The 14,874-nt window shown below is 36.5% G+C and overlaps 1 protein-coding gene across 5 annotated transcripts; it reads right to left on the bottom strand.

Annotated features, from left to right (window-relative positions):
• Window positions 1-5,205: 5,205 nt before the first annotated feature.
• On the bottom strand, window positions 5,206-9,120 carry LOC108376342 (uncharacterized). 5 transcript variants are annotated; one of them, XM_017632576.1, is made up of 7 exons: window positions 8,695-9,120; window positions 8,203-8,412; window positions 6,174-6,244; window positions 6,045-6,113; window positions 5,762-5,943; window positions 5,554-5,684; window positions 5,206-5,482 (listed from the first exon to the last, which is right to left on the bottom strand). In XM_017632576.1, exons 2-7 carry the CDS (start codon window positions 8,229-8,231, stop codon window positions 5,446-5,448), a joined length of 519 nt encoding a protein of 172 aa, XP_017488065.1. In that variant the 5' UTR covers window positions 8,232-8,412; window positions 8,695-9,120; the 3' UTR covers window positions 5,206-5,445. The 5 variants fall into 5 exon arrangements, with proteins under 5 accessions (XP_017488065.1, XP_017488053.1, XP_017488037.1 ...); XM_017632564.1 differs by having other exon boundaries at window positions 5,537-5,645; window positions 8,695-9,111; XM_017632548.1 differs by having other exon boundaries at window positions 5,537-5,684; window positions 8,695-9,109.
• Window positions 9,121-14,874: the final 5,754 nt, after the last annotated feature.

The raw sequence follows: 14,874 nt of genomic DNA, 5'->3' as shown, positions 1-14,874 counted from the left end.
CAGCTTTTCGACGTTAAGCTTTCCTTGCATTGTTGGGCGCACATTTTTTGCTGCACAGAGGCGGGTGCGTATCTTGGCTACAACAAGATAGTGGTCCGAGTCGATGTTTGGCCCTCGGAGTGTACGTACGTCCAGAACGCTTAAACCATGCCTTCCGTCTATCACAACATGATCGATTTGGTTTCTCGTTTTTCGATCTGGAGACAGCCATGTAGCTTGGTGGATGTTCTTGTGCTGGAACCTAGTACTACATATTACCATGTTTCGGGCCCCGGTGAAGTCGATCATCCTCAGTCCTTTATCGAACGATTCGTTGTGGAGGCTGAATTTTCCGACAGCGGCGCCAATAATCCCTTCATTGCACACCTTGGCATTGAAATCGCCAAGCACGATTTTGACATTATGTCGGGGACAGCACTCATATGTACGTTCCAAGCGCTCATAGAAGAGACGCATCATCCTTCTCTTCCGTCGGGGCATGGGCGCAGATAGTGAGATATTGAAGAAGCTAGCTTTGATGCGGATTGTGGCTAAACGTTCGTCCACCGGGGTGAACACCAGTATTCGGCGACAGAGTCTCTCTCCTACCACGAATCCAACACCGAATTTGCGCTGCTTTACATGGCAACTGTAGTAGACATCGCAAGGCTGCACGCTTACTTTGCCTTGGCCCGTCCATCGCATTTCTTGGATGGCGGTGATGTCAGCCTTTGTCTTCCCGAGGACATCAACCAGCCCACCCATTAAGGGTCCGGATATTCCAGGTGCATACCCTCAAATCATAGTCCTTTATACGTTTGCCGGGGTCGTCATCAAAAAACCATCATCTGTGGTTTGTTGGAATTTTTCATTGGGCGGGGTTTTAACGTGGCGGGACCCAAACCCAGCGCACGCGAAGTTTTACGCCTTCTCAATTTAGCTCGCTCCAAAACGGGTGTTTGGCTGCTACCCACAGGATACGTCGATATACATATCCGGACGTTGTTAGCTGCGATTTGGACCGTACGCACAAGAATCACTTCTGGCCACTCCCAGGTGAATGGCAGTCAAAAGCTTTCCACTTCTGCGCACGGAACCATCCTCCTTGATGTTGACTACTTACCCACCTTTATATCTAGGGTATCCGGAGGTACGCGACTATCGTAGCTCTTACGTTGATCTGCTACATTGTGCCCAAATTTCGGCGTACGAATGGTTGTTAGGCTTATGGCATTATGGCACACCGCTTTGGAAGTTAGAACGGCCTGGGTTCCAATCCGCGTCCACGCTTTGGTTGCACGAATTTCAAATCCTCAGTGTCTCGGCGGTTGGAGCGGTAAAGAAACTGTATACGTGCGGATTGGTAAGCAGAAAAAAGGAGTCCATTGAAAATAGCCTTACCGTTTTTGTTTCCCTGTGTAATAGAACACAATAATACCGGTAACCTAACACAATAAAATTCTATATATCCCCACTATTTTTTGTTCAATTAGCATGAGTAAAGTATAAATGGAAAGATAAATCTCTAGATCTCTAGATGCTCTAGGAATATTTCTGCATCAAAAATAAAATTTTGAAAAAAATGTCGCTTACGTTATTTTGGCGGTTAGGGCTCGATATGGCAATGAAACACTTCAGCAGTTTAGTCCTTTTGAGGCAATCGAATGATAATTTGGTAACAGAATAAGGAGCTCAGATGAGTGGCTGCCAATGTACGATAGCAAATCGTACGAGTAGGTAACTTGTCAGTTTTCATTAGATTACAAGTGGTCTGTGTTGTGCATATGTATGTACATAAGGATCTACACGTGCATGTGTGTAAGTGATATAGAAGCACAAACGCATAGAAAGAGCTGGTAGTTAGGGTGCTATTCTATAAGTATAATGGGCTTAATTACTGAGTGAATGTGTTCAAAGGGTATACAAATTCTACAGCTTTAGCGCAACAGCTCTTCGCTGTTCCCTGCAGCTCCTTTGCATATAAACATACCGATTCCATGACTTTGTCCTTCATTGCTTTTAATTCTCGTCTTCAAACCAATTATGCCATTTAACTAATAGTAGTAAACATTAAATTCGTAAATCTCTTGTAGGTCGCTTGGGTGCGCGTCGACACACAGACAATACTCTCCATACATCACAACGTTATATCACAAAATAATCGCATTAGTCTCAGCTATAACGACCACCGGTCTTGGTATCTGCATATCCGGGAGGTGGAAGAGAGCGATCGGGGTTGGTATATGTGTCAGGTGAATACGGACCCCATGCGCTCGCAAAAGGGGTATCTGCAAGTTGTAGGTGAGTTGGGTAATAAAACTTATTTTTGTTCTCCGAAAGTCGGAAATGCGCTGAATTTGTTTATAAGTATTTACTCGTAATGAATTTTTATAAAATATTCAGAATCTTTTCTTTGTCGTACTAATAATATTATTGGTTTCGAAATCGTTTTTAGTGCCTCCTGTAATCATCGAAACCTTGACCAGTAATGACATGGTTGTTCGTGAAGGGCTCAATGTCACGTTGATGTGTAAAGCTCGTGGCTATCCAGAACCATATGTGATGTGGCGTCGTGAAGATGGCGAGGAGATGCTCATTGGCGGTGAGCACGGTGAGTTCAGTTTGTTTATAATACTCCTTAAATGCACTGTTAGACAAAAGTACTTAGAAATATTTAACGGGAAGGTAAAAAAATTAATTTTTTTTGAATTTAGTAGTTATGAATTGATTGTTTTACCTAATTACGTACATATAATATGCAATATTATATATCCCATATGCCTCCACTATATTTTATTTATTTACTAGCCAATGTCCGCTTGCTTCGCGGCGCCTAATATGCACTTCTGCGTTGGCCAATGAAATAGAGCGTTTAAAAGCAAAAATAGTCTGTAAAGTCAACATTTTTAGTTGAAGTTGAAATCACTAAAGCGTATAGAATACTTATCCCTTTCGATGTCATGAACTTTACCGATGGTCTTATTTTCACCTGTGAGATCTCTTCCAAGCATGCGTAATATTTTTTTATGATCTTGCAATTAAAACATCTATTATTGCAATTAAAAAGTCTACTCAAGAGAACAGATGTGCGTTTTCTGTTATAGGAGGCCCAAGAATCCTCGCCGTCCCAAAGCTCCAAACTTTGTGCAAAAAAAAAATTAATTCTTAAAAATTTTTCGAAAGTTTTACCTTTTACAAAAAATTAAAAGCAAAGTTACAATATCTCAGTAGGATTTAGAAATCTGAGAGAAAATGGTTCCCAATCGAATAATACTTGCCCGTTTACGTAAATGTATGTAGATGCAGCCTTTCAAATAATTACCACTTTTCGCCATAAGTATGGTATTGAAAATATATCATCACTACCACGTCAAACTACCGAATGTGCAAAAATGCTTTTTCATTTAGATACCTTGCGCATGCGTTTGGAATGATGCGCAAAGTTTGCAAATCGTCGAATTTCTAGTCTTCTTAGAAGAAGAGGATACTGACTCTAACAAAGTGTCGAATCCCACACTTTTTCCTAGTGCCAAAAAAATTTTATACAACAGTTTCTTTGCTCTCCTGAAAAGTATCTATTTTCACATTCGATAGTTTGACATGGTAGCGACGATATGTAGCTGTGTCGAATTTCAGGACGTTAGCGTAAGCGGATCCAGAGATAAGCTATATGAGAAGTTCAGTTTGTATGGGAGGTGCCAGTCACCCTTTTCCAACGCCTACCAGTTTTCGCCATAAGTAGAGTATTTGCAATTTATTCATCCATGATAAATTACAGTTCTCCAGGTTTTAGAGATATATTGGTTTTTTACGTTTTAGTCTGTATAAGAGTTTTAGGAATATTCCTACACAAGCGCCACATACCGAGTAAATTTTTGGAATTTTTGAATATTTATTTTCAAGGTGCTGGCATATGTTCCAAATATGAACCAAATCGGTGTAACCGTTTATTAGTTTGCAGAAAACCATATGAAATTGTAAAAACGCGACCCCTCAGATTTCTCAATTTTTTGGCAGAAACCACAAAGTAGTTCCGAAGAAGTGCGATTGGTTATGATTATGAACACAGGAATTGAAAGTCAATAAAACTAAATTTGTGGTTATATCAAGGCGAAATTTTTAAAACAGTGCGGCGCTAACTCTAAATATAAACACCCTGCAGGCAAAAGCACCGGCACTGGATATATCACATACCTGTCTGAAAGAGAAGATACCGATCACAGTTCCGGTTCAATTATATGAAAACGACCGGCAACTTTAACACGGAGTTGTCATTGGCAGTGACCGATTGCCACCGCATAGAGACTCCGGTGGCAGAACTGTGACGACCTGAGAAAACCTGTCCCCTGGCAAACCCCGTTTACCCATTTCGTGACTTGTTTAAAAGAACCTATCACGAATACCTCCCTGCCCTTCTTAGAATTGATGATTTCTTAAAATTTTTTTACGTTATTTATTCATAGAAATGAAAGAAATTCAGTTATTTTCGAAATATATATACATTTTTTACATTTCGATTTATGTACATATGTACATATATGGGTCCTGTTATTTAATGTGCTATTCACTTATAAAAAATTAACGAGCATTAAACACGCAAAAGAATAATATTCAAAAGTGGTCATATGTCGACTACTACTATTTTGTTACATATTTTAAGCAAAAAATAATCAATTTAATAACGAAGTTAACATATTAATATACCCTTAGTCACAAAACTGATATACGATGATTAGTTTTAATAGTTGCAATGCTTTTCATATTAAATATTTTTTTGTTAATCCATATTGTATTAAAATATCGCTTAAGGTTTAACAAACACTGTATAAATCCAATTTTTGAACTTTATACGAAATTTATGAGAAATTTGGAGTTTCACCTAAACCACAAACTTTTTAATAAGAATTTCAAAAAATCGAGTGTGCAGTTTTATAGCCCATTCAATTTTAGTATAATATTGTGCAAACTTTAAATGTCTTAAAGTTCGTGTTGATTTTTGATAATTTTTATGCTGTCGGTGTCACGCATTTTCTTCCATATAAAGAGAAATCTCAGAATACTTTATGTACATATGTATGTACTTTAAGACATTTAAAGTTTGCACATTATTATACTAAATTTGAATGGGGTATAAAACTACATACTCGATTTTTATTAAATTCTTATTAAAAAGTTTGCAGTTTAGGTGAAACTACAAAATTCTCATATATTTCGTACAAAGTACACTTACTCAGTTTTCTTGTATCCTGTTTAGAAAATCATTGAATCATTAATATAAAGAAAAATATGTGAAAAATAATACAAAACTTCATTTTAAAACTAAGAATTCATCGAATTTCGTCAATGGACTTTAAAAGAGTTTATACTCATTATTTATTATCATCGCTGGTGGCATTTCTTTTATTCGTAAGCAACTTTTTTAACTGCCGCTTCTTTGATAAATGAATCGCTTTTCGTATTTTTTCTTCAGCACCTTCTGCGCCATATATCGAAATAACGCAATCTGAGAAAAAATAAAAATTAGTAAATTTACTTTCCACAATTTACTCTAGAAAACCTTTCATAACTTCAAACATTTTATACTCTTTCAATCGTTTCTTTCCATGACTACCGTCAATATTATATTCATAAAGAAATTCAGGCTCCAATAGTAGGTCAATGTTTTTCTGCAAATTATTACAAATAATTTTCTTAACTATATTTACCTATTAAAATAAAAATAAAACCAAAAGTATATAAATAAATTTAAAAATTACTATTGTAAAATTTTACAAATACTTACATAGTTTTTAATGTTAGAATCATCAATTTTTTGGTCTAGCTCTTTAAGTTCATTATCGCTTTTTATTGGGAAAGTGGATGTCACGTTCAAGTTTTCTTCATCTTGGAAAATAAGCCTATTAATTAGGACATTTTGTTCTGCCAAAGCTTCCATTATAATTGTATTTTGATGATTCGTTCTATCTGGAAAAAATGATCGGAAATAGTTTTAATAAAGATACAATAAATATTTCTTTGAACTTTGGGCAATGTGAGTATTAAGCTGCTTCGAAATATGCATTTACCTGCTAGTTCTTGGAATTTTTGATCAATTTTGTCCTCTAACCTTTTACAATTTTCACATCGTTTTTCACCTATAATAAAATGAAGTTAATACGTAAAACCTGGAAATCTTAAATGTAGTAAATATTTACCTTCGAGTAGAACCTGTTCGTCCTTTGAGTTAAGGTGCTTCAATGCTCGATTTTGCATTTTTGGGATTTCCCTTGAAAAATGTTGATAGAAAAGGTAAGTTAGAGTTTTATATAACTTATATATGTGTGCATGCAATTTGGTTTTCGATTGTTTAATTTAGTTGTGTTTGTTTAAAAGCAGCCATGTAGGATTGGAACTAACAAAATTTTGTTCTGATATGGTAAGCCTATACATTTGCATTTAATTTTGGATGTGGGAAAACTCTCCTCTAAGTCATTAATATTTTCATCGACTAAACATATTCCTAAAAGCTTTAACGAATCTATAGGCTGACTAAAAAAATGCGTTTGATTTAGAAATCGCTTTCCGATTACAAGGTTGTTCTCTTTATCAAAACTTTTGATTGTGAGGGGAATATCCGGTAAGATAAAGCAATAGTTATCAGGGAATTTGGTACTAAAAATATATTTTGAGGTCACAAACTTTTTAACACGATTTTTCTCTTCTACAAATCCTTCCTGTTATGATGAAATGCGACGGTTTTCGTGTTTAACGTTATTGTAAATTTGCTTGAGTACGCATTGTGGTTTTTTTACGTAGCCTTTTAAAATCTGAAGATAATTTTCGAAGCCATAGGCCGAAAAATTTTGCAAAACACCAAATTGCTTTACACACTCGGTAAGATGTAAAAGACTGTGTACATTATAGCTCACACTATTTTCTTTGAAAACTATTGGAAAGTTTTCCACAAATAGGCTTAGCATATTTTGACAAAGCGATATATTTTCTTCGTAGGATCTTGGACACGATAGAAGTCTGCATGAGCAGTGGAGTAAGAGGAATTCATAGTAGAGTTCATCATGAATGCTTCCTTTTAATGCCAGTATCCCTGTATAAAGCAAAAATTGGCGATATTCCGTTGCTTTCCAATGAACAATGTCTTCAAAACCTCGCGGTCGACGGGAAAATTCTAGTGGAATATACTTTCTAAGGGAGACTAATTTAGTCGAAATGGTACTAAGATTTTCCTTAGGAGCTTTGTACTCCAAACTGGTTTTGTTGTTCAGCAAGCGTATTAGAAATTTCCTTACCACCCCTAAATCAATAAGGTGCATAGTGTCAAGAGCAATTTGGCTTACCATTTTTATATTAAGAGTTTCCAAGGGAGAAGCCTCTGACCTAAACTTTTTGCTGAAGTGATTTTTCAGTCGCCTCTCCGTGAAATCTTCATCTGTAATTAGTTTGTCTGAATTTGTAGTGTACGTCAAAACCTGATCGATTTTCCGTGCTACCTGTGTACACTTGGAACAACCGTGGGAAGATGTGTGTCCAACTGTGCCACATATAAAAGCTGTAGCCGGAGCATCGCAAATCACCGCCCTCAATCTAAGCTTAACTATTTTATTACTAACGCAAATACCAGTCTTCGAAAGATTATCATATTCTTGAACAAAATCCAGCAAATAAACTTCTAAATCTTTTGGTTTTTGTTTTCCAATGTAAATACCTACTGGCAAAATGTTATTGACTTTAAAGTTTAAAATTCTTATCAAAATTGGCCAGAGTTGAACCCTTGAGCTTCTAAACAAAGGTATTCCGTCAACATTTATGTCGAAAACGATTTCTTCGAATTGAGAAACATAATCACCAAAAGACATTAATTGTTTTTCTATGCCAAAATGAGAATAAAACCCAGGAGGTACACTCTTAATAACCAACTTGCTTTTTTTTGGTATGAGGCTTCTAATATCCCTTGGGACATCGAGATTTTGTCTAGCAAGAATTGCAAGTATATCATTGCAACACTCCCTACTTGGCTTGTGTTTCAAAGCCCAATCTTTTAGCTGCTCTTTTAAAGAAATTGGACGCACACTGTTAGCAGGATCATTTCCAGAAACTATATTTGCATTTGATTGCAAATGAGACTCATAATCGCGTGGTTCAGATGCTACCGGGACACTCACTACCTCGCTGGTTGGTTTATATTGAAGTTTAGATAAAAATTCTTTTCTTTTATTGCTTACCAACCTTTTTAAGTTTCGCCGACTTCCCAGCATTTTATTTGATTTATTAATGTCCACAATTTAATAAAAACGCGAATCACTTCACACACGAAAATGCTTTTATTTTTCTTTTCTATAAACGTTTCACATGTAAATCAGCTGTTTCACATCTATGTGCCGAGCAAGAAGTTTTATTACGCCGAACTTATAATTTTCGATGGCCGGCTCATGTTTTCTAGAGTAAAGACGTACGGAAAAGTGTGTATTATTCAGGGACGGTAATTATTATGAGTAAAATAATTTAAATCAGCATTTAATCATTATTTTATGATTTTTATATTTTTCGCTCAACGGAAATGATTATTATTTGATTTTTATTTTTTCGATCACAAATAATGATTATTTTATGATTTTTATTTTGTTCGCTCAGAGATAATAATTATTATTGAGTTTTATTTTTCCGCTTAAAAACAATGATTATTTATGAAATTGAAAAGGCCATACAGACGCAACTTACTGAAATTTTGACGTGAAAATTTTGGAACTTATTCTTCTTATTAGGGTGTCGCTACCTCTAAAAAGGATACAACGGAAATCACGCTGCTATAGCTTTTGAGTTTTCCTGAATGATCATTATTCTTAACTGAAATATTCTTCTTAATCAAATATTAATTATTATTATTATTTTTAATTTATTACTACGAACACAAATACGTGAGTATAGTTATAACGGTTTTACGACGATTAAAACTTGTTAATTTTTTTTGTTAAAATTTTAAAAATAATGTTTATTTTCCGTCTCTGGTATTTTTAATGCCCTCCGCGTGATTATAAAGGCGGCGTTTTAATTATTTCGCCGCCGTAATTCTCCTATCCATTCGGCTTTTTTCGTACAAGCTAGCGAATGCTGAAAGTAAACAAAAGCTGAACTGATACCCACTACATCACCAAGAGTGGTCACCGTAGTGGCACTCTTTTCTCCTGTCAACTTACACTATGTGGCAAATTGTCACCGTTTGCCTGAAGGGCAACGAAGCACTGGTAAAAGTTAATACATTCAAATTCCTAGAAATAAAGATCGACGATAAACTGAAAAAAATGGATTCTATATTTTCAGTTAGATTTCAAGCAATATGTGCATCGGTGAAAACCGCCTTTAATTCTATACATTAGTTTTTGCATGATGCGCTTACAAACATGTTGCCGTACAGACAGACAGACAGACAGACCAAAATTCTAAAAAAAGTTGATTTGGCTTCTATTGATCTAATAAGCCCCCTATTATTTTTTCTTTAATATTAATTATATACAATTTTATTATTCTCACATACCTTCGTTTGATAACCATATGGCAACAGTTAGGTTATCTTATCAATTTAACTGAATTAAATTTTTCAAATAGGTGAAAACCCGCTTCAAAAATATTTTCGCAAGTAAGCTTCCTAAACCTCTTTAGTTTAATATTCATGTTGCAATATTTCATTTATTTTACCAGTTTAAATGAATAAAATTTTCCAAGCGGGTGGCAGATCCCCTAGAAATATTTTCGGCCTTAAAATTTCCTAACCTCTTAGCCAATATTGCAATACTTAATTTACGTTATCAAATCTATTAAATAAAAGTTTTTAAACAGGTGGCGTATCAATTTATTTAAACTGAAATTTTCAAACAAGTGGCAACTCTCTAATTGTTTTCTTCTATATTGTAAGTTAGACCTCCAGCGATACATAGGTGAAAACTTAATTCGATTCCATGCATTAGTTTTCGAGTTATGCGCGTACAAATATACGGACAGACAGACAGACATACCAAAATTCTAAAAATTGTTAATTTGGCTTCTGTAGCTTTAATAAAGACCCCCTTATTGATTTTTCTTTAATATATATCATGTACAGACATCGGCCTGCTACAATTGTATTATAAGTACAGATATAGATTTAATTTATTTTATCAACTTAATTCAATAAAATTTTTCAAACAGGTGGCAAGCCTCCTAAAAAATACTTTCGTCAGTAAAATTTTCTAAACCTCTTCAGTTTGATACCCATATTGACATATTCGATTTGACCTATAAATTAAATTAAATTAAAATTTTCAAACAAACATTTTCGGCTGTAAGGCTTCTTAAGCCTCTTTCTTTTGACGCCCATCTTGTAATATTCACCTTTTCTTATTAATTTACTTAGCCTGCAATTTTCAAACAGGTGGCAACTCTCAAACATTTTTCTTTCTATATTTTAAGTTAGACCTCTAGCAATACACTCGTGGAAACCGCATTCAATAATCTGCATTCATTTTCGAGTGGTGCGCGTGCAAACATACCGACAGACAGACAGACAGACAAACGACGAAAATTTTAAAAATGGTTGATTTGGCTTCTATTGCTTAATAAAGAGCCCCCATATTAGTTTTACTTTAATTTCTATAATGTACAGACATCGGCCTGTAACAATTTAATTATATGTATAGATTTATTGCGGCTAAAAGCCTAATATTTCTTGCAATAAATGGCCGTATCTATCTCATAGCCGTGTTTTTATAGCATGCCGGTGTTAGAAAACACCTAATTCCAACAGTCCCTTCGTCCCTCACACAGTTTGCACCGCGTATCCGAGCAGACTATTTTTAAAATCCTATTAGGCGAATGTAACGCCTGCTTTGGCTGGTGGCACTTTGGGATATGTTCTGGCCTGCGTGAGAGGACGTGGGACTACCTCGCCGTCGCCGCTGCGAAAGCAACATAGCCAAAGTAGGCATATGCACTTGCACTTCACCCCCTAAACATTATAATCAGGCTCCCAAGTACTTGTACCATATTTTTGCTATTACCAATCAAAATTCTAAAAAAGCGGTTGTTCGGCCCACGCTGTTGTATAAGAATCCTTATTCAAATGTAATGGACTACTGAGTAAGAATGAGGAGATAACCGCTTTCATTGGTCATCACGAAGAATTGATAGCTGCTATCCAAGAAAGAAAATTTCGCAACAATTAGTATAAATAGTAATACTATAACTAAATAAACAAATAGATGCAAAAAGGAAGTGACAAAAGAAAAGAAAGTTACAGTGGGGACGGCGAGGTTGCTGGTGGGGAAGACAACAGGACTATGCGATACAATTAAACGATCAAATTTGGGAGATGGGACAACAACAATTATATGGGGGAACGGCACTAACTATTAATATATAACCAACTAACGTGCAAATATCACTACCAGGGTGACTCAAAAATTATGGGACAAATGACTAGGTATTCAAATGCGATTAAAAATTTTAAAAAGACGAAACAGACGATATAAAGCAACAGCAATAATACCAAAACAAAACCTTCTTTATTGGTGCAACCGAGGTGAGGTTCACCCAAAAGGTTACGAACCCACTCGCGCTACCGCAAGGGTGCTGCGCTATGGGCGCGGGATGCTGAAAGTAAGGGAAAGGAATACAATAGGGCAAAACTACCTGGAACAATTCGCTCAAAAAGGGACACACAAAATACATAGCCACTAATGCGATGGTCGGGGTGTGCGTCTACCACGGGGTGCTTCTGCGGAGTTATGCCACCCAACTCCGTTTCCGACGCTATTTCCTACCGCTGCTCCTTTACCTCGACTGACGCCGCCTTCCAATTCTCCTGCGCGGCTGCAGTATAAGTGCCTCTCTTGACACTTATAATAACTAAGGTGAAAGCAAAAACTCTGGTACCTCGGATGGTACAATAAAATACATTTTATACGTAATGCGCAAAATACACCACACAATGCAAGAACACACACGGCAATAACGCAAATTTGTGAAATAAAACAAATTTTCTTTATTTTATTTCTCGTTGAGCAATATTACCAATCAAATTTTAAAAAAGCGGATTTTCGGTCCACGCTACATCACATACGATCCACAAAAAAAATGTTAGAGGTTTTCATTCCAGAAAGCGGAAAGTGTTAAGAGACAATATACTGGCTAATGCCGAATTTCCAATGACAAAAAATGTATGCCACAGATCACCCAGCACGGCAACCGTGTATTTGTAATTGCATTTGAGAAAAAAATAAATAATTGATGACGTCATTTTTTAATCGGTTTCATTCACATACATGGTTTCGTTCCTTTTCATTCACATGGCGGCGAAAAAATTACGTCATTGAAAAAAAAAATACTTTCTTCTCGCACGCCGTCCTGGGAGATCTTATTCGTTCGTTCATGCAGAAAAACCACCAATGACAATCACGCAATTACGCCCTTTGCAACTCTCGCGATATGAATGCCGTCGTCAGAGTTCAGCCTCCACCAAACGCAAACGAAGAGTTTCACCTTTGTCGAGTGGCTCGCGCGATTTTCGCGTAACTAAAGTATGGATACTGTAAAAGGCTAAAAAACTACATATCCATAGTTATCTTGTAAAGGCATAGCACACGATACCACACATCTTTTCACTTGGCTCCTTAAAATCAGTTGGAAAGCTTTTACAGCTCATCGTTCCATCAGCGGTAATAAGTACCAAGGAACCGAGAAATATGATTTCACTGCTCGCTCGAGTCGGATTGTTAGCAAACGCACTAGAAAAGTTAGAGCTGAGTAGAAAAACTGTTGGCTGTTTGTTGGAATTTCTCATTTTTGAACTAACGGTCTCCTTCAGCATTTAGGCGAATGTTTTAATCGGATAGAAGATAGATCCTCGAATCGTACGCATGATTTTTTTTTTTTTCATTTTCCAGCCTGGGTACATTCACGCAGCTTGGCGAATCTTGGAGTTGAAATCTGGTACTACGAACTAGCATGACTGTCATTTAACGACAGAACGTTGCTATGATATTTTTCTCTCCCTCTCTCCAAACACTAATCACAAACACAAGGCAGCCGTAATAGACGTCGCAAGGTGTCATGTTTTGTCAATCCTGTGCCATCCAACGCATTTCTTGGCTTGCGGTGAGGTCTGCTTTTTGCCCCTACGAAAACATCACCCAGTCGAGCAGGGCACCTTCCCAATTAAAGGACCGGATATTACAGGTGCTTGCTCGGAAAACATAGTCCTTGAAATGTTTGTCGGGCTCGTCATGAAAAGAGGGGTTCTCATCCGAAGCTTGATTTTAGTTTTTTTCCTTTGAGAAGGCTGGGGGCATTTTACGTGGCGGGTCTGAAACTCTGCGAACAACCCGATTTTGTAGTTTTAAATTCGCTTATGACACCTTATCCGCTTATTTTTCAATGGCTATAACAATTGTCCTTCTCTTAATTTTACAGTAAACGTTGTCGATGGCGAGTTGTTGCATATAACCAAAGTGAGTCGCCTGCACATGGCTGCCTACCTGTGTGTAGCGTCAAATGGAGTGCCACCGTCCATCAGTAAGCGAGTACATCTGCGAGTGCAATGTAAGTAAAAAACAAATATAATTCGAATATTAGTAAATGCCACTTTATATTTGCCTATTATGTTATTAAATATTTGTATAAACGCACATGCGCTTTGAAGCCAATGACAAATCAGCAATCCTTTAATGATTACAGAAACGAAAAAGAGAACAAATAAAGCTTTCCTCCTTTTAACATTCCATTTGGAATCATTCATTGGTAACACTAACTTGATGCGCATTTGTTCCATGAAAACTTTTCTAAGCTCCCTGCATATTGAGTGGGCCAAAACCAGCAAAATATTTTAATTAAATCTCGCTGCCAAATATTACATCTGCCAAAAATGCAAATGCTTACAGACAACTAAATGCCATACACCTTACATATATACCCGATGCATACATAAATATTTAGCTTGCCACACCCGACTATAACAATCGCCCAACAAACATGCCAACTCCCAACTAATTTCGGTCAGTAATGCGAAAATTTCCAACTGCTACCAGTGCTTGTTGTTTGGACAGCAAGTTTTTTTTGTTTTTTTTTTGGTGCTAGGCAGTGTTGCCAGAACTTTTTGGGCCGACCGGCTAGATTGGCAAAAAAAAGCGGCTAAAAACGGCTAAAATGCTTTAGTGAAATTTCTCATAGACTCTGGCAAAAANAAAGTAAAACATTGAGTTCATTAAAAATCTTCATTGGGTCTGCATTATTGCTTTCGAACAACTTGTTTACTTTTTGCACCTGAAAATTAGGCAAATAGTAAAATCGGCTAAAAACGGCTAACTTTTTCTTACAAACCGGCTAACAAATCGGCTGCCGGCTAGATCGAATTTTCTCCGGCTAGTTGCTATCAAAACCGGCTAAATCTAGCCGGAAAACGGCTAAAATGGCAACGCTGGTGCTAGGTACTATCAATTTTACCACAATTTGTGCAACATGCTTTGCAGCCACAGGAATAGCACGTTGCACGTTTATAACATGCCAAAAAAGTGGCAAAACAAAAACTGCAGTAATCCAAAAGAACAGAAGAACACTGCCACATTAGTGCCGATATGGTTTTTTTTTGCGTTTGCCACAGGTTTGCAATTTGAAAGTGGCTGATATTAAAATTGTTATAATTAAGGCTTCCATTGGTTTTTCGGTGATTAGCGTTCAGCTGCAGACTAGTATTCAGTTCGCAATTGTTAGTTACGCCTTTTTGGTCAAGCATCAATTGTTTAATTAAAAGTTTTTGATGCAACCAAAATACCCATTCACCTACAATTGCATTTAATTTGGTTGGGATAAAACAATAAACGCTGATTGTGGTAGATTTTGCCTGTTACAAACGCCATTTACATAATGAAGAAT

The sequence above is a fragment of the Rhagoletis zephyria genome, unplaced genomic scaffold (genome assembly GCF_001687245.7).
Source record: "Rhagoletis zephyria isolate East Lansing unplaced genomic scaffold, Rhagoletis_zephyria_1.1 Rzeph_scaffold_00098, whole genome shotgun sequence".
NCBI lineage: Eukaryota > Metazoa > Arthropoda > Insecta > Diptera > Tephritidae > Rhagoletis > Rhagoletis zephyria.
This window is presented reverse-complemented; position numbering and strand designations above follow the sequence as displayed.

What these genes read in the sequence shown, in the direction of transcription:
- LOC108376342 (XM_017632548.1), bottom strand. Translation starts at nt 8,231, where the DNA reads ATGCTGGGAAGTCGGCGAAACTTAAAAAG. An exon ending in ATTCTAACATTAAAAACTAT is followed by an intron (nt 5,685 to 5,761) that starts GTAAGTATTTGT and finishes TTATTTTAATAG; the next exon opens with GTAAATATAGTTAAGAAAAT. An exon ending in AATGTTTGAAGTTATGAAAG is followed by an intron (nt 5,483 to 5,536) that starts GTTTTCTAGAGT and finishes ATTTTTTCTCAG; the next exon opens with ATTGCGTTATTTCGATATAT.